Below are 25,271 nucleotides of genomic sequence, written 5' to 3' on the forward strand. Positions count from 1 at the left end.
GTGATTTAGGAATAAAATATATGGAAAGCTACTTTCACATAGTGTTATTTTTCCCTTTCCTACAGAAAAGTAAAAGATGTATCTTTCCCGTAACATGGTTATTTGGTAAACTCTTTGAATAAGTTTTTATGCTTGTTTCATGTCATTATTTAATGTAATAACATATGGTGCTTTAGCCAAACTATTTAAAAATTAATTTTATAAAAAGTACTATGAATTTTAAAACTTCACAATCTAAAAGTTGACTCGTAAAATAACATTTTATTAACTAAGGAACACACCACCTAAAAAGATACTTTGTTTAAAAGTATCTTCAGATAGCACACACAAGCAAATCAAGCCTAAAAAAAATGGGAAATCTTACCATTTCTAGGCAATGTAAACCATGTCTTAATGTGACCATGTACATGCACTTTGCAACACTCTTTTTCTAACAGAAGAGATGATGGTTGTTATCCAAAACTAGGCCAGAAGATACAAATGCGTGGCCAGGCAGTTAATCCAACAAGCTCTGTGTGAATTTTAAAAATATTTTGTTTGAGATTAACTTTTATTACTCAGACACAGAATGATGGACTGATAATATTCAGCAAAATAACTGAACAGAGCATACACTACTTAAAATGTGTATGAAGCAGAAAGATAAACCAAAGTATCTTTTGCCAAAAATTAACTCCAAAATTTCATTCTAATTTTTTTGAGGGTGAGAGTATGAGTGTGAGAGTGTGTGTGTATGTACGTGTGCACACGCGTGAGTATACACACATGCCAGTACTGGGGTTTAAAGGTCTCATGCTCTCCCTTGGCTTTTCTGACAAAAGCTTGTGTTCTAACCATTTCAACTACAGCTCCACTTCTGGCTTTACACTGGTTAATCAAAGATAAGAGTTTCAGGGACTTTTCTGTCCAGGCTGGCTTGGAATTGCAAACCTTAGGTCTCAGCTCCTTAAGAGTAGCTAGGACTACAAGCATGAGCCACCAGTGCTTGGCCTTTATTCTGTATTTCTTAAAGAAAAAAATAGAATGTATATAATATCTCTGTGAGAAAGAACACTTTTAATCAGTAATGTAAATCTAATCAATTCTAGCAAATACACTGGGTGATAAAATATCTCACCAAAAATTAATGACTATTATCATCTTGTCTCAACTTTTAAATTTGAGATATTTTCCTTGTACACAGAAATCATATAAACACCACAAAAAATTTAAGCATATGTGGTTTTACACTTCTGCATTAACATATACTAGGTAAATATCTATTTCATATCTACAGAATATATATTTTTCAAGAAATATACTTATTGAAAATATGTTGCTATTCTATATAAAATAAATTGTCCTTTTGGTTTATTTTGCTGCTTCTCCCATGCTTAGGTACACCATGTGATTTTCCCCCTTAAATATAACAAAGCTCAGTCTTATGCAAAGCGATTCATGCATACACTTTTGCATGTATGCATTCCATATTAAGTATTCATACCTATCCCAGAGGCTCTTTGATTCCTGAAACGTGTTCAAATGGAACGCTTGGTAGAAAGCAGTTGAAGGATTCCTGTGAGATCCAAGAATCAAATGGAAATGAGATTGAGAATGTACAATAAAATCACTATTTTAAAAATGGAAGCATTTATATTTTAATACAACATAACTGCTTTAATAGAAAAAGGGCAAGACTTTGTAAGAGTGTTTAAAACAACACTTTGAAGGAAATTACACACCATCCAATAGACACCAATAATTGAAAACTAAAATTCTAAAAGAGTATCAGATAAAATCCATCAATTTGTATCTATATCAACAAATTATCAATACATTGCATGAGAATGCTTTTTAAAAACACCTATTTAGTAGTTTAACAAAGCTGTGATAAAAAGTTATATTATCAAGGAAGATTTGCTAAAAATAAGAATTTTACATGAACAATGAAAAGTTCGTTCCTGTGCAGCAGCTTTCAAGTTTCTTCCATTAGAACAATGCCCCTCTAAAAGGTGAAAGCCTCATCACCCTAATGATCTTTTTTTTTTTTTTGCTAGTCCTGGGGCTTGAACTCTGGGCCTGGCTGCTGTTCCTGAGCTTTTGTGATCAAGGCTAGCGCTCTACCACTGGAGTCACAGCTCCACTACTAGCCTTTTGTGGCTACTTGGAGGTAAGTCTCATGGACTTTCCTGCCCAGGATTCAAACTGTGATTCTCAGATCTTAAACCTCCTGAGTAGCTAGGACCACAGGCACAAGTTACCCACACTCATTAGATCACCCATCTCTACGGACCCTAGGAACAACTCCCTAGAGCTAACACCACCACTGAATCTTAATTGCTAAGGTGGGCAAACTATCAGTATACAACTAAGGATCAGTTTCTCCAGGAACTAAACATAACACACACACACACTCACACACTCACACACAAACTTGGGAGGGAAGAGGTGACAAAATATACTCCAACCCCACTGTATATCACCTTTGTAATAATAAAAGAAAAAAGCAAACCTCAACTTCAGTGCCTCACGCTTACTAGGCAAGGAAGGAGGCTGCAACCTTTGGTGCTGATTCCCAAAGCGTGGGATGCAAATTCGTACTGCCCACTGTAGCTGGGATGTCAGGCACAGCACATTATGTTTAGAATCTTCTGTTCAGTCTTGTGAACTGTCTCTTCCTCCTCTGTCTTAAACCTCAGTCTTCCCAAGTAGGCACAAGATTACAGGTGAGAGCCATTGGGTCTCAAGCCCAGTTCAACCAACAAAACTTTTGATCAGTTTGTTTCTTAATAGTTTGCTCTCCACTTCAGCCTAGATCTATAGCCTCCCTCACCACCAATCTCAACATCTATGAAGCTGACAAATACTTCGGTTATCACTTTAGTAACCCTTGACCCGTGCTTTAGCCAAATAGCAGTAGTTAAGAATAAATGTTTGTTCTTTACCACATATTATTCTAAATGCCTTACTAGCTCCACTTTCACAATAGGTGTCTTCAGCTTATAGGAATATTCATACAAATAAAAGTATTTTTGAAGTTTGCTGATATAGAAATAAAAGTGCCCAAGACAAAAACTTGGAATAATCCCAATTTTGAAACTCACATTGAGACAAGTGTTTTTAAGTCCAGTTTCTTTCTTTTTCTTTTTTTTCTTTTTTTTTGGTGCCAGCCTTGGGGCTTTAACTCAGAGCGTGAGCACTGTCCCTTGGCTTTTTCCTCAAAGTTAGCACTCTGCCACTTGAGCCACAGCACCACTTCTGGCTTTTTTCTATGTATGTACTATCAAGGAATTGAACCCAGGTCTCTGTGCATGCTAGGCAAGCACTCTACCACTAGGCCAAACTCCCGGCCCCTTAAGTCCAATTTCTAACATTTTTCCCCCCCAGTCTTGTGGCTTGAATTCAGGGCCTCAACACTGTCCTTGGGCTTCCTCAGGGCTAGTGCTCTACCACTAGAGCCATAGTGCCACGTCTAGCTTTATTCCATGTATGTGGTACTGAGGAATCGAACCCTGGTCTTCGTGCATGATAGGCAAGCACTCTACTACTAGGCCAAACTCCCAGCCCTCTAACAACTGATTTTTTAAAAGGCTTCTTCTTTCTTTTTGTGCCATTTCTGGGGCTTGAACTCAGGGCCTGGGCACTGTCCTTGGGTCTTCTCAAGGCTAGGGCTCTACCTCTTGAGCCAAAGCACCACTTCCAGCTTTTTCTGTGTATGTGGTACCAAGGAATTGAACCCTGGTCTTCATGCATGTGAGGCAAGCACTCTACCACTAGGGCCACACTCACAACCCTTTTATAAAGGTATTTTTCATTCCAATCAGCAGCTACCTTAGTTATCCCAGAAAAGGTTAAATATCAGAGTATCATTAATGTAGATGGCTGGTAAGCATTCTTTATTAATGTCTGCTTGTTACTTTTCCTCCTCTAACTCCTTCCTATTCATTCATTCATTCATTCATTTATTTATTGCCAGTCTTGTGGCTTGAACTCAGGGCCTAAGCACTTTCTTGAACTTTTCTCATAGCTAGAGTTCTACCACTTAGGCCACAGCACTACTTCCAGCTTTTTGCTATGTATATGGTATCAAGGAATCGAACCCAGGCCTTTGTGCATGCTAGGCAAGCACTCTAGCACTAAGACAAACTCCACTCCCAGCCCTCCTTTCTATTCTTTTAATCCTATCTTAAAACTTTTTTAACTAAGTCTACAAGGCTTAGAAGGCTTTTAACTACTGTTTAACACCTTAAATCCTCCAGATACATTTGTAATTTCTTTTCAAGTAACTTTTTTCACTGCACACAGAAACAGCCTGCAAAATCAAATGATAAATAAGTCAACTAAAAACTCAACTTGGCTTTTTATTTAATCCAGGCCTAAGCTAGAGGTCTGCCTCAGGGGGCAGAATGGCAGAACACCTGCCCACAAAGGCAATGATGAGTTCAATCCCCAGTATGGTGATGGTGGTGATGGGGGGGGAGGGGGATGGTCTTGTCCAGGACCACAAAGGTTTGTTTAGAAACTTCAAGTTGGAATGGAATGAGTAGAAGAGAAAGGTAGTAAACAGAAAATAATGGAATAAACTTGGAAGTTATTCTCTATCTGGAATCAAGACATCACTGAAGAATGATCACTAACGTAAAACTAAGTATATTTTGAAGGATTACATAAAAAAAACCAAAAGCTCCAGACTTTCTAAAATTGGAAATGTAAATATTTAATCTGGAATAAATTCATCAACCAAATAAATTGGTTTCAAATTAAGTCATATGACTTGGAATGAAATTCCAGGATTCCACACTCCTCTCTCCCCCAGTCCTAGGGCTTAGCCTAAGGGCTTGGGCTCTGTCTGTACTCAAGGCTAGCAATCTACTGCTTGAACCACAGCGCCACTTCTGGCTTTTTCTGTGTACATGATACTGAGGAATTGAACCCAGGGCTTCATACATGCTAAGCAAGCACTCTACCACTAAGCCACACTCACAGCCTCAGAATTTTGTTAATACTGTTTCTTGTAAGTCAAATGTAAAGTAAAAAGAGAAGATATAAGTCGGGGGAGGTGGGTGAGGTGGCTCACATCTGTAATTCTAGCTACTCAGGAGGCTGAGATCTGAGGATCAAGGTTCAAAGCGAGCCTAGGCACAAAAGGACTTAAGACACTTATCTCCAATTAACCTCTAGAAAATGTGAAGTGGGGCTGCGGCTCAAGGGTAGAGCTGAGGAGCTCAGGGACAGCGCCCAGGCCAGAGTTCAAGCCTCATGACCCATCAAAAAAAAAAAAAAAATTGGAGCAGATGATTTAGCCCAGTAGAAAAACACCTAACAGTGTAAGACCCTGAGTTTGATACCTGACAGAATAAAGGAAATATACTTTTATTCCTTTCAAGAATATTTTAATCGGATAAAATCTAAAACTTAGAGCTGTACAGCAAATATCACCAATGATAAGTCTCAGAATATCCCAAGGGAGTCAAGTTTGTAAAAAGTTAAGAACTTCAAGGGCGTGTTAGGTGAAAAGAGCCATTTGTGATTGCAAACGCTAATGGGTATGATCAGAGACTTGAGTTTTAGAAGGGAATAAAGTGTGAGAGGATTAAAAGCCCAAGGTAAAACTCCTAATAGGATCATGGTAGGGTCACAGTCTATTCTGTGTTTGTTGACTCTGAGGCTTGAATTCAGGGTCTCATTTTCTTGCTTCAGAAAGCCTAGTGCTAGCACCGAAGCCATACCCCCACTTCTGGGTGGTTAACTGGAGAGAAGAGTTTTTTGAATTTTTCTGCACAGGCTGGCTTTATGCTGAGATTCTCAGATCTCAATTTCCTGAGTAGCTATGGTGACAGATGTGAGCTACTAGTGCCCATGATAGGGTGAAATGCAATTCTGAAACCAATTTTCTAACAGCTTAGTTTACATTAATGTACCATTCTAAGCAATGAGCCAGTGAAGCAATTCTTAGAATAAGTTATTTATAATACTACTTTCCTTCAGCCACCTAAATGAAAACGGTATTTTCCTTTTTGAAGACTTTTTTTCTTTTTGCCAGTCCTGGGGCTTGAATTCAGGTTCTGAACACTGTCCTTGGGCTTTCTCAAGGCTACTGCTCTATGATGTGAGCCACAGCACCACTTCTGGCTTTTTCTGTGTATGTGGTACCAAGGAATGAAACCCAGGGCTTCATGCAAGCTGGGTAGGCACTTATCATTAAGGCCATGCTCCTGGCCGTTGAGGACTTTTTTTTTTTTTTTTTGATCAGTTGTGGGACTTGAACTCTGGGCCTGGGTGTTCCTCTGATCTCTTTAGCTCCAGGCTACCACCCTACCCCACAGCACCACTTCTGGTTTTCTGGTGGTTTATTGGAGATAAAAGTCTCATGGGTCTTTAGTACATGGGCTGGCTCTGAACTGCGATCCTCAGATCTCAGCCTCCTGAGTAGCTGGGACTACGGGTGTGAGCCAATGCACCCAGCTTGAAGACCTTTTTTAAAAACCATTTAACAAAATATATTCCTAGCTTACTTTCCTAGAACATGAAAGTAGTACACCAGAAAGTGACAAAAAGGACGTGCTACATCTACTTGCTTTGATCAGACCTTCGGGCTACTTTAATAAGAAAGAGGTGAGGGGATCCCTAAACACACACACACACACACACACGCGCGGTACCCTGTGCTTCAAAACTAAATGAAAAAAGAGGAAGGTTTGTGAGTTCCTTCAAGGAACACCTCCCTCACTGTATCAAAACTGAATTTAAAAGCTCTAAGTAGAAATCAAGGAAATACAGTAAGATCAATAAGGCCATCCTCAATATTATCTAGGATTTCAAAGGATTAAATGTATTCTTTCTTTGTGTGTGTGTTGGGGGGGAGGGGAGGTCATGGGCTTGAACTTGGCCTGGGCGCTGTTCCTTGAGCTCTTCAGCTCAAGGTTATCTCCCTACCCTTGAGCCAAGCCTCACTTTGTGATTTCTAGAGGTTAACTGGAAACAAGTGTCTCAGGTCCTTTTGTACCGGGTCTGGGTTTGAACCTTGATCCTCAGAGACAACGCACTCCACCTGTTCTTGTTTGAGTTTTGGTGCTTTAAAAAAAAGAAAAACAAAAAGGGCCGGGAGTTTGGCCTAGTGGTAGAGTGCTTGCCTACATGCATGAAGAAGGGGGTTCGGTTCCTTGGTACCATATACTTAGAAAAAGCCAGAAGTGGTGCTGAGAAAAATTCAAGGACAGTCCTCAGGCCCTGAGCTTAAGCCCAAGACTGGCAAAAAAAAAAAAAAAAAAAAAAGCTGTATTCTTTTTATCTTTTCTTTTTTGATACTGGGGATAAAACCTAGGATGTTGCACTTGCAAGGCAAATACTCTGAGCTACACTTTAGCCCTACAAGTGTTCTTTAGATAAAGGGACATAATACACCAGTGATTACAGTAACTTCCCTCCCCCATTACTGTCTACCAAGAAATAATGCAAAACCTCTTAATTCTGGGTACAGAAACAAAAAGGACTAAATGGCTTAGGGGTGGAACATGTATTAGCCTATGCTATGGAACTTAAAATGCTCAGAGCCTCAGTTTCCTTAATCCATTAAAATGAGAATAAAAGCTTCCTTACAAGTTGTGGAAAACATCATATACAAGGGCTGATATAAGCATGGATTCTGTTTAATATAGGATTATAGCTACAAGTTGTGCTGTATGCTTAAATTTACATGGCTGTGTGCCAAACTAGTGCTTTCCATGGAATGAGAATTTTGATTTAGAGACTAAGCTCTCTCTAATGTTATTTCCTAAACACAACTTTATCACAGGATTTTGATGTAAAACACAGTAATACCATATCAGTACTAACACCTTAAAAGCTTCAATAAACATCCTTAATGGTAACCACAAACTTAAATCTAGTACATCATGTTTAACTCCTTCACTAACTCCTGTCAAACTAATCAAAAATTGTTCAAATGTTAACACATTCATACTCTTCCACATTACTAAAACTGCTTTTCTCTCAGCTTGGAAACTATCTTACCAGTGATTCTGAAGCTAACTCTTAAAAACTGAATCTTAAAAGAAATGAGCTAATTCTGAGGGCAGAAACTGGGTGGTTGGAGAACACAAGTGGCAGAGAAGCTTCTGATTTATTCTGCTTTATATATTTTATCTTTTGTGTAACGGCAAGTGCCAGTAAATCCAGCATCGTATCATTTTCAAATCAAGGCCATCAGAAGTCTTGAAGAACAAATACATGTGTTAACATTTATTCTCAGGCTATAGAATACATATATACATATATGTATATGTATATATATATATATATATCCTCATTCCCAGTATTATAAAAATGCTTCTCAGAGATGACTCAGCTTACGATTTGTGATTTTAAGTATTCTTTCCCCCTAAAGTAAAAACATCCACAGTTACCAATTATGTGGATCCTAGAGACATAGCTCAGATGGTAGAGTTGCTTGCCTAACAACTGGTTTCAATCCCCAGTACCTAAATAAATAAGTTACTTGGAATATGTATTATCACATATATAGACTCCTTTTAGAAAACAAAATATAGCAAGTATTCTTTAGTCTACATTCACCGAATCCACAAAAACTTCAACATATATGCCTTAAACATAGAAGGCCAATCTCTTACTGATTTCAGGAACTTTGAGAATCTATCTCTGGATATATGTATATCTAATATAATTTCTTTTGCTTGGAGCCAATGTTTACAACCAAAGTATATTTTAGTAATTAGGCACCTACAATGAACACACGGATACCAGTTTTTATACTAAACAATGATATGCATGTATGTGACTGTGTACTGTGATTACTAACTCACTCCTTGGTAGAATCACTCTCAAAAGTTTATAAGCATAAGATGGTATCTAGTATGTGAGCTACATATTACCTATATAAATCGAAAAGCAAAACCGCTTCCATGCTCAAACATAAGCTTCTAAGGAAATCCTTCAAGTAAGAACTTTGATTTAGGGAAAAATAAACGTATACTCACTAAGTGCAGTTCAGACTTTCACTGTAAAATGGCTTTAACGAGGACCTATAATAACAGCAGTAGTGGCAGTTCTGCTTCTTGATGCTCCTGTATCTCACCCTCTCATTTAAATATCAAGTAAACAATAGAACTCCACATGTGTGCACAAATTATGCACAATTTATATTTGCATACTTTGTTATCATGTGTAATTTATACACAAATTTATATTTACAGTTCATACCAAGGCACAGCACTTAGAATCATCAGGAATCACTAGGAAACTACAATACTGAAGGCCTTAACAAGGTAGTCATCAACAGTCAGCTGGACAGCAGTTGGCAGGCGACAATAGCTGCCATTCATAGGAGTTCCTGAAATGTGCCTCCAAAGGTCATATTGGTCAGTTATCTATAGAAAGCAATCTGAACTGTGTCCCTTTTAGGGCCAGTAACGTTTTCTACCTCCTCCAATTTACATACAGTAGGAGTGGCTAAATGCAAAGGTGTGAACAAATATTTTGTAATTCCTCAGGAACTACAAATTACATATTTTCAATCATCGTTATATCCATCTGTTAATAGAAAATCAATTACTACCATAGACTTTTCTAGTGAAAATGGCTAGAACTTCATAGTAATTAATATCCAAGAGTCAGCAGGCAATAATTGGATATGAAACCATCAGCACTTCTGAAGGTATAGTAACATAAAAGTAGGCCTTATGTGGTTTTCAATATTATCAACTTAAAACCAACCTCCATCTTTGTTTTGTTAATTTCCCCTTTCCTTTTTCTCAAAAATTAAAATTACTGAAGTTTCTCCACTAAAAAAGCAAGTATTTTATATTCTGTAGCAACTAAATTTGACAATCTATGAAATTTAAGTCTTACTCGATACCTCTCTTTAGAATTTGTGCGTAAAGGTTTTTAGAATTTGAATGTAAAGAAAAGAAACCCTCAGTCACATTAAAATTAAGATTCCTAGTTAGTACTATTTCTCTAAAAGTACTCATGTTGGTAATTTAAACATAAGCCTGGAAAGCTTACTGAACTCAAGAGTAACATTTTAGAATGCATTCTCTTGTACAAAGGCTTTCCATTTCAAAAAGCAACAAACACTATTTCTACTTAATGGATTCATTCTTTCACCAGGTGTGTTGGTCCAATGATTAAAAATGTCAAATGTGTAAGATTACATCTTGGAAACTAATGTTAAAAGCCAAGGAAAGACTAACAAAAGCTGGAAATGCAGATTTTCTAAGTACTGCAGATTTTAAGACTGGGGGGTGAGCAAAACAGAAGGGCCACATTTAAAATGAGACTATATACACATTACGACTTCTTGCCACTGATAAGAACCAAGGATACAGTAGTATCTGTAGTTCAACCATTCATGTTTGGAAATGAGATTTGAGATGGCCAACTTTGAATACAGTAAGAGAAACTGAGGCATCTTGAGGTGAGGTCCTAATGAATATGCTTCAGGGTTTCCATCTGTCAACAGATCCCTGCTCTTTGCCACACTGTATTAAAGTGCTGGGGGTTATAATCATATATACTGTGTAAAAGGAAGTAGCTGTGATGAGGAGGATGTGCTCACTCATACAGAATTCATGTGTTATGAAAAAGGGGGGATATGCTCAACAATCAGTGATTTCTTGAAGAGATCATATTCAAGGTAAGCAGAATGTTCACTACCGAATTTAAAAAAAAAAAAAAAAAAAACTAGCTTCTCGCAGCTAGGAAAGATGACTGCTGACTGTGATCAAAAGTGAAAAAACCTCAATCTTCACTTCATGTTTGTCCCCATTGTGAAAATGGGTCACCCTTAAAGGCAGAGAGGGGTTTTTCTGAGTGGCTTGTACAATCAGTTTCTTTATTTGGTGGTCCCATCAATATTAAATTTCTCTGTGACTAGCTAACCTCACTTATGGACAGGTGGTGCGTGTTTTAAGGGTTTGAAAGTGGAATAAGAGACTTCTCACAAGCAATATCACCTAAATTACACTCTAAATTACAAAAAGTGGAGATGAATTTCAGTGAGGTATGACAAAAATACAACGCCAAATAGAAATGAAAAGAATGTGAAGGGTCTAAGAAACACCGTTAGAAAAAAGTTTTAACCATCTCATTGTACATACAAGTTCTAGAAATCCATTAATATTCTTTCTTCATATTGGACTTATCTAAAATTCACCTCTCCAAAGCCCCAGCAAATTGCTAATAAAATACCTGAAACCTTCTGTGACTTTTTAAGTGTAGTTTTAAAAAGTTGAAATGCCACTTAAAAAAAAAGTCTCTCTTGTATTTGTCAAACTGTCACGTGGCATTTCCTTAATCGCCATGAAAAATCCTCATTAAATCCTAACCAAACATCAGCTGTTATAGAAAAAAAAAAAGGTGCAGCAATACAGTAAATTTCACTTAAGTGATTAAAGGGAGCATCCTTACTTCATAAACTAGTCTTTTTTTACCTTGTTAAGCAACCTCACACCTCCTTTTCCTGGTGGAAAATAAGAACATCCTTCCAATAAATATTTTGCTTAGACCACCACCAACAAAAACAGCACTCGGGAAGCCTCCGGCTCACCGTCTACGACCAGGCTGCACTGAGCCTCATCTTCGAGACCAGGTCTGGAAGACCTACACGAGTTTTCGTCCTTTTTACTCGAGGGCCCCCGGTGTTCTGGGCCCCTTCCAAAGTCAAATACGACGAGACCCTTGCCGTTCCTGCGCTCGAGCCTAGCAGGGATCTACGAAGGGCTGGCTCTTAGGACAGCAGCCACCGTCCTTCCACTCTCAAGCTCTGCATCGCCTCTCGCGGCCCTTCCCGATGCCCCTGCCCGACGACTCTCTCTCCTCCCTCCACTCTCCCAGAGCGCCCCCCGCCCGCCCCGCGCGAGGCCTCGCCGGCACCGCGCAGCCGAGACCTGGCTGGCCTACCTGTCCTCATCGCCGTCCACCGGAATGGCGATGCCGAACACCGAGCCGGCCAGGCTGGTCACGGGCGTCCGCGGCAGGGGCTGGGCCGGGGCGTCGGCCGCGGGCGCGTGCTCGGCCAGGAGAGAGAGCGGTGGTTGAGGTAGGGGTTCCGACTTCCTCCGCGCGTCGTCGGCCGGCCCGGCCAGGGGCTGGGCCTGGAACTGGCTGAGGTCGGCCTGCGGTAGACTGGTGGGTGCGCTGTGGGTGCCCGGCGCCTGGGCGAGGCCGCCGCCGCGGCCGGCCGGCGCGGGTCCGCCGGGCTGCGCAGGCCGGCCCGGGGCCGCGAGGGCATTTGGCATGGTGACGGGGGCGGCGGGCAGGCCGGGCCCGCTCGGGGCGGGCGCGGCGGCGGGCACGGTGCCGGGCGCTCCGGGCGCCGCGGCGGGCGGGAGCCCGGACGGCGGGAGGCCGCCGCCCAGCCCCGCGCCCGCCGGCGCCCCGGCCTCCCCGGGCAGGGACGACTTGGCGGCCGGGAGCGGCGCGGGGCTGGGCGGCGGCCGGCCGGCCACGTGCGGCGGCGGGCAGTCACTCGGGCCGGCGGCCGGCGGCGGCTGGCTCCCCGGGGCCGGGGCCGCGCCCGCGGGGTCCGGCGGGACGCCGTCCGCGCCCGGCCCCGCGGCCAGCCCCGCCGCCGCCGAGCCCCCGGTGGCGCCCAGGCCGCTGTCGCGCTCGGCGGCGGGCTCCACGGCGCCGGCGTGGCGGATGCAGTCGGCGGAGCGGGCCAGCACGCCGCCGTCGGCGTCGCGCTCGTAGTACTCCACGCACGTCCAGCGGCCGCGGCGGAAGGGCTCCCCGGAGCCGTGGTCCAGCTTGATCACGCGGAAGCGCGAGCCGCAGGCGGCGGCGGCGGCGGCGGCGGGGCCGGGGGGCGGCGGGGCCGGGGCCGCGCCGCGCCCCGCGGGCCCGTCCGGCGGCAGGTTCGGGGACTCGGCCCCCGGCGTCTCCGCCTCGCCCGCGTGGCTGAGCGTCTCCTCCGACGAGCTGCGCTCGCACGCCTCCTCGGGGCCCAAGTCGGTGGCGCGGGACGCGTCCAGGATCTCGGAGGACACGTCCTCGGTGCGCGACTCGTCCGGGTCGTCCAGGCTCTCCGTGTCCTCGGCCAGGCTGGAGGCCGCCTGCGCCGTGGTGACGCTGGTGATCTGGAAGCAGCTCTTCTTCTTGGCCGGCATCTTGGACATGGTGCGCGGGGCGGCGGCCCGCGGGGCCGGGGCGGCGGCCGGGCCGCGCTCACGGGCGGCGGCGGGCGCGGGCGGCGGGCCGGCGCATCCTCCGCCGCCGCCGGCGGCCCGGGCGGCTCGCTCGGGGACGGGGCGCGGCGCCGCGGCCTCCCGGCCCGGCTCTATCCGGAGCGCGGCCGCGGGGCCATGCCGGCCGCGGCGGCGGAAGCCCGGCCCGCGCCGGGGGCGGGCGGCCCGGGGCCCCTCACGGAGCGGCCCCGCGGCGGCGGCGGCGGCTCGCGACGGGCGGGGCGCCGGGGCGCCCGGGCGGCGTGAGCGAGCGGTGGCGGCGGCCTGGGCTCCCCCTCCGGGCGCCGGCTCGCTGGGCCTGGAGAAACTGAAATTCAAACTGCTGAGGCGGCGGCCGCAGCGCCCTCCCCTCGGCCAAGATGGGGCCGCTCGGGCCGCGCCAGGGATGCTGGGAGGAGCGGCCGCCGCCACCGCCGCGCCGCCGCTGACTAAAATGCCGCCGCTGCCGCAGCCGCCGCCCGCGCCGCCGCCGCCGCCGCCGCTGCCGCCGCCGCCGCCGCCGCTACCGCCCCGTGACGCGCCGGCGTCGTGACGTCAGCGCCCCGCCCCCGCCGGGCTGCGCGCGGAGCCTGCGCGGGGGCGGGGCGTGGGCGGGGCCGGGGGGCGTGGGCGGGGCCGGGGGCGGGGCCGGGCAGGCACTGCGCCGTGTGCTCCGGGCTGGCGCCCCGCCGCTGGGGCCGCAGCTCCACCTCTGGCATTTGGGTCCCTGGTTGGGTCTCCTGCGCGGCTGGGTGCCCTGCCGTTCTGGGGTTTAGAGGGAGAGCCCCTCAGTCGCCTGCCACGCCAGCCCGGTGCCCAGCTCCTCTCCCGTTCCAGGCCTCTGGCCTGGGGGGCTCCGGGCGGGGCTGACTGGGGGCGCAGGGCGCTGGGGTGGCTGCGTGGTGACCCGCGCGGGCCGCAGCCAGAGCGCACCGTCCGCTGGAGGAGGCCACCCCCCAAGCGTCCCCCCAGACCCGTGCGGGGTCACGCGTGTGGCCGCGGGCGCCGGCCCTGGGACGTAAACCTGAGGACCACTGGACTTCCACTCAAGCCCTAACCAGGTGCTACCCTGCCTAGCTCCCAAGACCAGGCTGCTCTGCCGTGGCCACAGCCACACCACGGAGAAAGGGGAAGACCCCAGAAGAAGCCAACGCCCTGCTGCTGCTCCGCTGCCCTCAACTCACCGCTCCGCTCCTCATCCGCACCTGAGGGCGAGGGGACCCCAGATGCTCGGGAAAGCCTGCCCTCTCTGCCTTCCGTGGATGCACCCTGCTTTACCGTTAAAATTAGCAGAATTAGTCGTTTGAAGCGGGTCTCCCGCGCCCTGTCCACGCTTGTGAGCCTCCTAACAGCACAAGGGCGGGAGTGTGGCCTAGTGGTGGAGCGCCTGCCGGGCAGGCACGACGACCCGGGTTCGATTCCTCGGCACCACATACGTGGGAAAAGGCCGAAGTGGTGCTGAGGCTGAAGTGGTAGAGCTCCAGCCTTGAGAAAAAGAACCCAAGGGCAGCGCTCAGGCCCGGAGCTCAAGGGAACAGTACGTCGAACAGTTTAGAGAGCGAGCATGCAGTTGTGCTCTCAGAGAAAACCTGGGCGACTTCACCTAGCAGAAGGAACACTTTGCGCTGATGCTGCAGGCAGACAGTCCCTTTGTACATTCCTGTGTGTGTGTGTGGAGTCGGACAGCCCGGATCCCAGCCTTCCAGTTGTTCTGAGGTTTAGAAATAGTTTGTGTTTATTTTCGCTTTTATTACCAAGTTTCTTATAAAAACACAAAATGGAGGAGCTGTTTTCTAAAAAGCATTTGCTAGAAGTAAACAAGCAGCCCTTGATTTATTACTGTGGCTTTTACCGAGGTTCCATTTCTGGAATAGAATTATATTAATAAACCTTTGCGGTGAGACTGTCCTAGGATACCATCCCAAAAGGAAAGAAATTGCAATGAAGAGGACTCAGTGAGATTCCTTAAATAGTTTTATTAAAGAAACATAATTCTTTACTTGAGAATAAGCTGTTTAAGAATTCCCACATCCATGAAAACTTACATTTGACATACACTTAAGGTTCAGTGTTCTATAGTAACAAGATGTCAAGCTGGGCGAGGTGGCTCACGCCTGCAATCCTAACTACTCAGGAGGCTGAGATCTGAGGTTCAAGGTACAGAGCCAGCCCGGGCACTGAAGACCCATAAGACTCTTATCTCTAATTAATCACTAGAAAACTGGAAGTGGTGCTGTGGCTCCAGGGGTAGGGTGGTAGCCTTGAGCTGAAGAGCTCAGGGACAGTGCCCAGACCCAGAGTTCAAGCCCCAGAAGACAAAAAAAAAAAAAAAAAAAAAAAAAAGATGTCAAGCCTGGGTGCGGTGGCTCACACCTGTAATCTTAGCTACTCAGGAGGCTGAGATCTGAGGATCAGGGTTCAAAGACAGCCCAGGCACTAAAAAAAAAAAAAATCCATGAGATTCTTATCTCCAATTGATCACTGGAAAACAAGAAGTGGTACTATGGCTCCTCGGGTATGGTGCTAGCCTTGATCTGAAGAGATCAGGGACAGCGCCCAGGCCCAGAGTTCAAGTCCAAAACAACAACAACAAAAAACAAACAACAAGATGTCTTCCACTCCTTTTTCTGTAATGGTGAAGAAATCGAGTCTCCAAGACCTTTGAGGTTCAGAAGAATGGCTTACTTTCCCTCAAAGAAAGAGATGTACTTTGAATAAGCGTAATGTCCTATTAGAGGCTTATTTTATTATGAACTTGAATTTGTAAGTGGTAGAACACCAGCCTTGAGCAAAAAGTGTAGTGGATAGCACCTACGCCCTGAATTCAAGCCACAGTACCACCGCTAAAAAGAAAAATAAAGTGGCACTGCTTTGACATTTGGGCAGTAAAGGAAGCAACTCAGGTCATACTATTGGCAACACTATTGTCAATAATATTTGTTAATTTATTTTTTAACGTTTCTAGATATACCTGAGTGTAGTGGGGGAGAGTATGCGAATGTACCAATCCTGAGACTTGAACTCAGGGTCTGGGTGCTCAGTGCTGGTGTTCTTCCACCTGAGCCACAGCTCCACTTGGGGCATTTTTTCTGATCTCCTAGACTTCCCTGTCTGGGCTGTCTTGGAACTGTAATCCTCAGAGCTCAGCCCCCTGTGTAGGTAGGATTTCAGGTGTGAACCACTAGATACACATAGCCAGATGGTTTCATACAGAAGCCATAGTCTTGGTATGGACGAGCTGGTTACTTGCAGATATTCAGTGACAATTTTTTTGTGTGTGAAATGATCATCTCTGTCCTGTCTTTCTTGTAAAGTGAATTAGGTGTGATTGTGTATATTGGTATGATTATGTATAGCTTCAAGTAATAATATGCCTGTACGTTTAACTTATAATTTGCCACCCACAAAAGAACACTGAAAGACATGGCTAATTTCTACACTTCTAGGCTCACTTTCCCTCGGTGTATTACGATGGTCAGTTTACAAAGCTTGGATTTAGGTTCGGGTATTCTTTGCTGATGATCGGAGGGTCTGAGTAAACTGGCTGATGGGACTGGCTGTTTTTAATCCCTGGAGCCACAAGTCGAGAGGCACAGACAGGCCTTGACTTCCTGGTTATTCCCAATTGCTGTTTTCATTCCAAGATGACTAGCACTTTAGTTTCTGGACACTACGACTCCTGAAAGTGTGTCTACGCAGTGAAAGCTCAGCCCATAACCTGCTGAAAATGCTCTATATAATGAGCCACTCCTTGGTACATTGGTGTTCAGTCCCCTCCCCCATTCTTGAAATCTTTATAAGAAAAGGGAGCCACTAAACTGAAGACACAAAATACACATGAAAATGGCCTAAGGTTATTGCCCAGTGAGCAATAGTAACAGGATTTTTTGACACACGTTTTGTAACAATTATTTTTAATGATTTGTCTCTCTCTCTCTCTATATATATATATAAAATCTTCAAATGCTTAGAATTTTTAACCTTCCACCCATTTTTTTTCTGTTTGGTTTTATAGTCTTTGTACACCTTAAATTTACTCAACAACTGATACAGATTTTTTGTTTTTAAACATGCCACTTTTGCCTGCTTATTGGCACTCCATCAATAGAATGTTTCTGCCATCTAAGAAGAAAAAGTAAACCCTTGCCACCAAAATGTCTATTTTCAAGAAATAGAAATTATGTGGTGATAAGTTTCTCATTCATGCCTTTACCATTAAATTTCTTGAAGCGTAACTACCTACTATGTTCAAAGTAATTTTACATATTAATGTTTTATTTGAACTATTTATTTTGGGATAGAAAATATCATAGCAGCATCAAGCTTATATTTGAATAACCAGCTCCAAATATAAGAAACAAATACCAGCTTTGCATGTTCATTCATTCAGCATGTATTTAGAAGTCTACGGTGTGCTGGCACCTTTGTGGGTTTGGGGAAAACAGTTGGGAACTAGACAAGGAAAGGGAAGTCTTTGTTTCAATAGGTTTAAGATATATGATTCCCATGTGTGCTGTGAAATACATGTAACTATGCATCTATCTATGTCATGTTACAGGTAAGCAAAACATGCCTCCAGCCCTGTGTCTATTTTAATAGCACAAATGGAAACCAGAGAAATGTAAGAACTCATATAGTGGTAAGTATGAAGAAAGAAGGAAATAGTGCCAGGTGGGGCAGGGCCGGTTAGGTCAGCACCCTGCAGGTAGGCTTGAGGAGAAGCTCAGAGCTAAGGCTGGGTTGGCAGTTAGTTGGTGAGGGGCATGAGAAGGAAGACAACCAGGAAGGTTGACCCTGGGCCACTTCACTTCTAGGCCAAGGGAAGGGACGCGTGTTTTTGTTTTAAATGAAGAGGTAAACCCTGAGAGGATTTGTGGAGGATTAAATGATCTGTTTGCACTTCCAAGAAAACTTTACATCTTCCCCACTCTTGATGGCCTAAAGTGTGTGTGTGTGAGTGTGAGTGTGTAAAATCTAGAGAAAACATCCTCATATTATCACAGGTATGGGCTTTTGTTTGCTTGCTTGCTTGCATGCTTGCATGCTCGTTGGAGACAAGGTCTTACTGAATTACCCAGGCTGGTTCATTCCAGCCTTAAACGGCCAGTCCTCCTGCCCCAGCCTCCTCACAGCACAGATTCTAGGTAGGCACCACAGTTCCAAGCAATGTTTCTTTTTATAGAGCTATAATAATTTTGTGTATCATACCAAAAGAGTAGACATGCTTGGTCATTTATTGGATATTTAATTGCCCTTTTTGTTTTTGGTAAAACAACTAGTTAAGTACTTGTAGGACAAATCTTCCTCAACAAAACCATAACTCTAAGGGCAGAGGTGTTGATTATTCTAGATAAAATTGAGATGGCCTACTTAAATCATGAAAAGGGAACAACTCTGTTTAAATCGTAATTATTAGATAAGTGTGATGGAACCACCTGACAAAGCGCTTCCAACAAACAGAATTAATTTTAGGGAGTCTCAAGGCTGAGATCACTTTTTTTTTAACGAGATAAAAATATACATAAGAAAAATCCAAGGACACCGAAAAGTTCAAGAATGAATATTTTGGTGCTGGTGGGTTTTCTTTTAGAAAGAATTTCTTTGCTCTTTGCAAGGAAAAATTGGAACAGTAGGTGATTTCTGGCCTGTTTCTTTATGGTCAAGGTTTCATTCTTCTTCTCTGAGGGAGGCAAGTAGCAGTGTGGAAACACTAAAAGGGACATATGTCGCAGCACCGCATTTTTGTGAAATATCATTCTAAATGTCTTAGCTTATTCTACAGCTTACTTGGGACGCTTAGAAGACCCAGTCATGTCACAGCAGCATGTTGTGGGTAGAGACATACTGTCCAAAAGCCCTAGTCCACCCCTTGCCATTGAGTTCTGCTTTCTAAAAGCTAAGCCAGCTGCTCCAGTGCTACTCACCTGGATCCCCAGCACCCAGGAGGCTGAAGAGCTCAGGGACGGCGCCCAGGCCCAGAGTTCAAGTCCCACAACTGACAAAAAAAAATTAACTAGGTAGGTGAACATTTCGTCTACATAGAAAAAATAAATACAGCTTCTCTTAGGAGCAAAACGTTCTTAGATAGTTTTAAAAATGTATGTCTATGGATATATCAGTGGAGTAACAAACTACTAGAAAAAAAGGGATATTTTTAAGTGAGATCTAAATACTACGGAGGAACGAATGCCTAGGTTTTACTTTTGAGATGTCTTTTATAGACGATGTGGGTTTTGTTTTCCTCTCTGTTTGGTTTGGCTTCCCTCATTTCTATACATTTATTCTCATTAGGGTTTGAGTTTCAGCGTGGGCCTGCTTGCCTTGGGAACAACTGTCTTGCCTGGCAATACTGACTTTGCATTATATCCCGAGGCATTTGCAAAGAATTTATGGTTGGTGCCTGACATAGAGCCACCACACACCAGAGGCTGCATTTGAAAACGGGCTTTTCCATAGTGCTAACACCGTTTCAGCCCAGTAGAACTCAGAAGAATCCATGAATGAGCCAGAATGAGTCATTTAGTTAAAACGCTTTTTGGGCAGGGCCAAAAAGTTTGGCCTAGTGGTAGAGTGCTTGCCTAGCATGCATGAAGACCCGGGTTCAATTCCTAGGTACCACATACATAGAAAAAAGCCGGAAGTGGTGCTGAGGCTCAAGTGGTAGAGCTCTAGCCTTGAGAAAGTCCAAGGACTGTGCTCAGGCCCTGAGTTCAAACCCAGGACTGGAAAAAACAAAACAAAACAGAAAACACTTTTTGGGGTCATAGAATGCCCAACGTTTCTAGTTGGTTGATAATTTTCATAGCAATTGTGGTACTTGGCTCACTGTTCATGTACACTCTGCAACCTTTCAAAGAATCAGGAAGAATAATACACAAGCATGGCTGATGTTGTATAGTTGAAAGGAGAGGATCCTGTAGCAAATACTTAAAAAGTATGACATGATTTCTCAATAATTCTTCAGGATGCAGAAGTATCAAAAGCCAATCCCTAAGTGAGTTTTGTTTGGTTCTTTTTTTTAGGGGGGGTGCATGGGGGCAAGTGCTGGAGGGACAGCATGCACAAAGCTCTGGGTTTGATTTCTCAGAAAAAAAAGCCAGAAATGATGATGTGGTTCAAGTGGTAGAGCTCTAGCCTTGACAAAGCTCAAGGACAGTGCTCCGGCCCTGAGTTCAAGTCCAAGACTGGCAAAAAAAAATATATTCAGAAAAATCTTACATAAGCAGTAGTAAAGGTGATGGGTCTTAGCACTAATATTATTTCATGTAAATTACAGAATAAAACTTCCTTAAGAACATTGCATGTTTTATAAAGTGTCTCAGTTTGAATAAAATTATATCCTCTAGTATCTGAATTTTTGTGGTTTGTTCAAAAACAGTTTTATTTAAAATCTATGAGACAAAGACTATGTGTGCTGAATAAACATCATTTAAACAAGAAAATGATATTTTAAAGTTATTTAAAATTTTTATGATGGAAGATGTCAATATACATATTTAATTTGTAGGTATGTAAATATCTATTTTATCATATATATCCTAAAGGAGCATTGTGTACTGGATAACAGTCCTGGCCTGTGTCTTAGGAGGCAGAAGGGAGCCTCTGGGGAAGATGGGTATGGAGAAGGGGGGAGTGGGGTACCACAGAAGCTGGCAGTGTGGCACGATCACTACACCTCTTCCGCATCTGTGGGTAACTGGTGTCACCTCCAGCGGGGAGATGCTTGGGAGAGGGAGTGAGGCCACCAGTGCCCTGCAGCTGAGCACGCTCAGACCCAGGTCCTCACGGCCGCGCCAGCCCCTGACTTAGGACCAGGAGCTGAGTGTGTGGGGAGTGCCTCTCTCCATGTTGGTTTGCTTCGAGACTTCTGGTGGTAGTCGTGGGGTGAGAGGGTGAGAAGACAGCGAGGCTGAGCTTGACCTTGGCAGGAAGCAGGTGAGGTGGCAGGCAGATGCTTGCCCTGGGAGGGAAAGAAGCAGGGGGCGAGGGAGGGGGCCAGCTAACTAGGCAGCGGTGTGGGGGACTACCGCTGCGGTCAAGAAGGTTCTCTACAGGACCTGGCCCCCGTCTCCATGTTAGACCCAGTATGCTTGACCCTGGAGCTCGGCCACTTGGGCCATGGCGCCAGCCCTTGTCTTTTTATTAAGGAAAGTAGGGGTGCTGTTTTCTTTTGGGTGTGGGGGGTCTCGTGTGTGCTGGGCAGGCATCTCCTGCCCTGTCATTTTGTTTCAGATGGGAAAACATCTTCCTCTGGAATGTAGGTGTAGTTGGCTTGACGTGCCTCCTAGTGCCAGAGCCTCTCAGTGCAGCGGACGGCGAATTCCCCGGCTCAGGTCGTGCACCCTGCAGCAGCTGCTGCACCTCCTGCACCCCAAGAGAGAACACCCCGCTGGGCAGGGTGAGCCACCTCAACTTTCCACCCCTGGGTTTCCTGGGGTGAAACGGAGTCCAGTTCTAAACAGGAATGACGTGCAAGGTGGCAGAAGGGGTTGAGAGCACAGATTAGCAGCTCAGGAATTGTAAGTGAATGCTCACATTACATTCTTCAGACTATCGCCAAAACGTTAGGGTGAGTCTTGAGCCTCAGATGATACGGAGAACAACTGTGACTGGGAAAGTGAGAGCTTAGAAAACCTGTCAGAGACCTGTCACACTGCTACTTCAGGATGCGCGCCACCAAAACGAGGCAGAGACTGGAAGAGGGACAGGAGGAGGCGGCCAGTGGCCCCGAGGATGCGTATGACAGTCTGGGGACAGGTTTGCTTTTGTTTTTTTTTTTTGTTTTTCTTTTTTTTTTTTCAAGGAGAGGAACATAATGAAAATCCTGATGTGTTTGAATATTTTCAGAAAAAAAGTTAAGACAGTTGGTAGAGAGTGTGGGTTATAGTGGGAGAAACCCTGTAGACGATGTGGCAAGATGAGTCAAAACTAACTCCTGGAAAACACGCGTTTGAGGCACAGGAGAAGAGTTGTCGTATAACGTAAATACTACGCATTCACCATGCAGAATTCTGCTGGCTGATCTTGGGCGACAGAGAACTGGGAAGGTGAAGTGTGAGGTGGTAGAAGGGAGAGGGAGGTGAAAGCACACGGCACCCCCTTTTTCACAGTGGGAAGGTGGGGAGAAATACCGGTGCCAGAAAAATCCCATCGGCTAGAAAACCTTGTCAGCGCCATAAAGAAAAATTTGTTGAAGGAGTTCTGGGTATAACTGAACAATGTCCCCTAGCCAAACAAATGGCCCAACCGAGGCTTTCCTGCTGCTGCTGCTCACGCCAGCAATGGCAGTTGGTTGGAGGCTGAGCATGGGAGGGTGGGGTTTTGAGGCCAACCTGGCTATCTGAGTCCCCAGTGGTGCTCCCATCTCCCCAACAACCACCACCACCACCTGCAGAAGGGGCGTGGAAGTCCAGGCATGGCCTGTGCAGGAAGCAAGACCCCGCCTCAAAACCACTGAAAGCCTGGGGCCCAGCCAGCGTGGGGCCCTGAGCTGAGACCCCAGGACCCCAGAACAACACCGGGCCTACAGGCTATGTGCATGTGCAGTTCTGATAAGTGGGAACCCCTGTCCAGTGACGAGGTAACGCGCGAGTCCTATCCAGATGTAGAGACCCGTCTCTTCTCAGGGCGGGCTGACCCCTGCTCCTGTGGTGCAGCTCTGACTCAGTGCTCTGCTCTGGGAAAGACTGTTCTGGAAGAGTTGCTCAGCAGAGCACGATGCCCACGCAGCCTGGCGTGCAGCTGCGCACGTAATCTCTAGCAGGTCTGAGCAATGCAGAGTCACCAGAAGCCCCTGGCAGAGGTGTGGTAGAGAGGATGAACTACTGGTGCCGGGTACAGGCAGACCTAAGGCCAAACGCCACCCAGCTAGCTGTGTGCCAGTTACAGGGCCGTAGGACCTCAGAGGAGTTCCTTCTCTTAGTTCTGTCGTCTGTAAAATGAGGCTGTGTGATACCAGCCTCAAAGCCAGGCCCAGGGAGAGTTCATGAAATTATAAGGCACTTGGCCAGTGCTCAAAATACCAGTTCCATTCTTTCTAGGCAGCAAACTGGTCGAAAGCAAGGACGATTCGAATCTCGTGGTGAGGTGTCTAGTCTACTCAAGATATATCCACGCAGAGAATCAGAAGGCCCGTGGAAGTATCTGCCTGCTTCCCTTTTCCCTTGTCACACTACGCCGTCACACAACGCCTATTTCTCCCGTCCAGCGGTGGCTGTGACGGACAGTCACCTGGGTCATGCTATCTAGCTATTTTGACAACTGTAAACATGGCTTGAGTTGTGTTGCACTTGACATGGAGCTGTGAGAGGGACTCCAGAAATGCTCAGACCTGCAGGTGATGGAGTAGTCAAAACATGCCATCCAACCGGTCCCCTGGACTGCTACAGAACCCCTCGAGACCCCGTGGATCCTGTGAATCACGGCTGGTAAACAACTATTCATAGACACAGGCATTTCCCCTGGGACCTTTATGTGAAGCTACGGGAGGGAGAGCAGCCTTCATTTCTTTTTCATTGCTGTGCCAAGTATTAACGCTAACAGCTAGCTCAGAAAGCTGGAGGAGGCAGCAGAGACTCTGCTGGGGTAGGGAAGCTGTGGAGAGCCCTGGTGGAAAGACAATGGCCAAGAAAAGTCAGCTAGGAAAGAGAACCCTTCCTCGGGACCCCATGGGCCTGTGGATGTCCGCAGCCAAGGGCCCAGACTTGGTGCCGGGAGCTGCAGAGCAGCCGACCAGCTTGGTGAGGATTCCCAGAGGAGCTGAGAGAGCCATCCTGAGGTCGCCACTTCTCAGATTTCCTTGAGATAGCAGCTTCGTGCTGTGATAGCACGTGGAAACAGACATGTCTAGTCATAGCAGGTGGACTGCTTGTCTTCTCGGTGGGAGCTCACCAATTCCTACTTAGCCATCTGTTTTCTCTTCCTCCTACAGCAAGAACTCACCAACTACACTCATCATTTTCTGCTAGCCTCTAGGCACCCCAGGATGACCGAGCCAGGGGAGATCCCCCGGAAGACCTTATTTTCTCCTTGGGAGTGAAGGTACCACGGCGTGTGCAGGAAGGCTGAGCAAGACCACAAGAGCTGCCTTCATCTCAGGGTGAGTCCTGCTGAGAATTTCCAAGTGAGGCAAAGGAGACATTGGAGATTTCTATGGAGGAAAGTCTGAGAGCAGAGCTGAGAAGCTAATTGTGCCTGGGGAATGGCAGGATGCTGTGTCTGAGCGAAAGAGTGAGGACAGGACAGGGAGAAGCAGCCATGAGGTGGGACACCTCGCAGATGAGTCACTCCTGAGCTCAGCCGGAAAGGATGGAAAGCCCCGGGGCACTGCCGGTGGGGAGGTGGCCCTCAATTATATCAGAAGATAAGGAGATAGCCGAATTATAGCTAGAAACTTTGAAAAATAAATAAGCAAATAGTCTTGAAAACAATGCCGCCCATAGTATCACAAAGTTGCTTCCTTTACTCCCCAAAATGTCAAAGCAGTGTCACTTTTATTTTTGTCTAGATGGCAGAAGAGTGCGGAACTCAGGCCACCATCAATGACACATGTAAAAAGGTGTCCACTGTCCTGACAGAGGAGGGTAGAGAACACCCGTCCTAGTTTACGACATACATCACCCCTTCCCTGTCATGGCAACACCTTCTTCTGTGACTCAAAGGATTTATTATGGGGCCATGTCTAGAAGAGGCTCCAGCTCATCCTTCCCTCCCCCCCTCCAAAGTACCCTTCAGAAGACAATTAGCTTCCCTTCTGGTACAAGACAGGGCGTCTGTCCAGCATGGAGGGTCCGAGGATGTGGCCTCAGAGGCCTGTGCCATGGGAGGTTTTTCTGTGGCTGCAGGGTTTCCCCCCCGCCCCCCCCCCAGGTGAACGAGCTGATGACGGGACCTTCCCAGCCTCCCGGCCCTGCAGTCCAGTGGAGGCCACTTCCACTTTCTTCTAACTTTCTTGTGTGTGGGTTTTTTTTAAAGAATTTGTGAACAGATATATAAAAATGTATACATATGCAAACATGATTTCATATGTTGGCCAGATCCCTACGCTAAGTCCATCAATTAGACAGCTGAGGAAGTCATTTCTGGCAGAAGGTTTACCATCCTGAAATC

At 45.9% G+C, this 25,271-nt stretch overlaps 1 protein-coding gene across 1 annotated transcript in view; it reads right to left on the reverse strand.

Annotated features, from left to right (window-relative positions):
* Window positions 1-13,127, reverse strand: part of Tsc22d2 (TSC22 domain family member 2) — a 33,103-nt gene extending 19,976 nt beyond the window's left edge. The window contains exons 1-2 of the mRNA XM_090323171.1: window positions 11,899-13,127; window positions 1,484-1,555 (exon numbers count right to left, since the gene is read on the reverse strand). Of these exons, the coding sequence (XP_090179297.1) occupies window positions 1,484-1,555; window positions 11,899-13,115 (1,289 nt within the window). The 5' untranslated portion in view covers window positions 13,116-13,127. The remainder of the gene's footprint in view (window positions 1-1,483; window positions 1,556-11,898) is intronic.
* Between the last annotated feature and the right edge of the window lie 12,144 nt (window positions 13,128-25,271).

Source organism: Megascapheus bottae, chromosome 32 (genome assembly GCF_031878675.1).
Source record: "Megascapheus bottae isolate mThoBot1 chromosome 32, mThoBot2.hap1, whole genome shotgun sequence".
Taxonomy (NCBI): domain Eukaryota; kingdom Metazoa; phylum Chordata; class Mammalia; order Rodentia; family Geomyidae; genus Megascapheus; species Megascapheus bottae.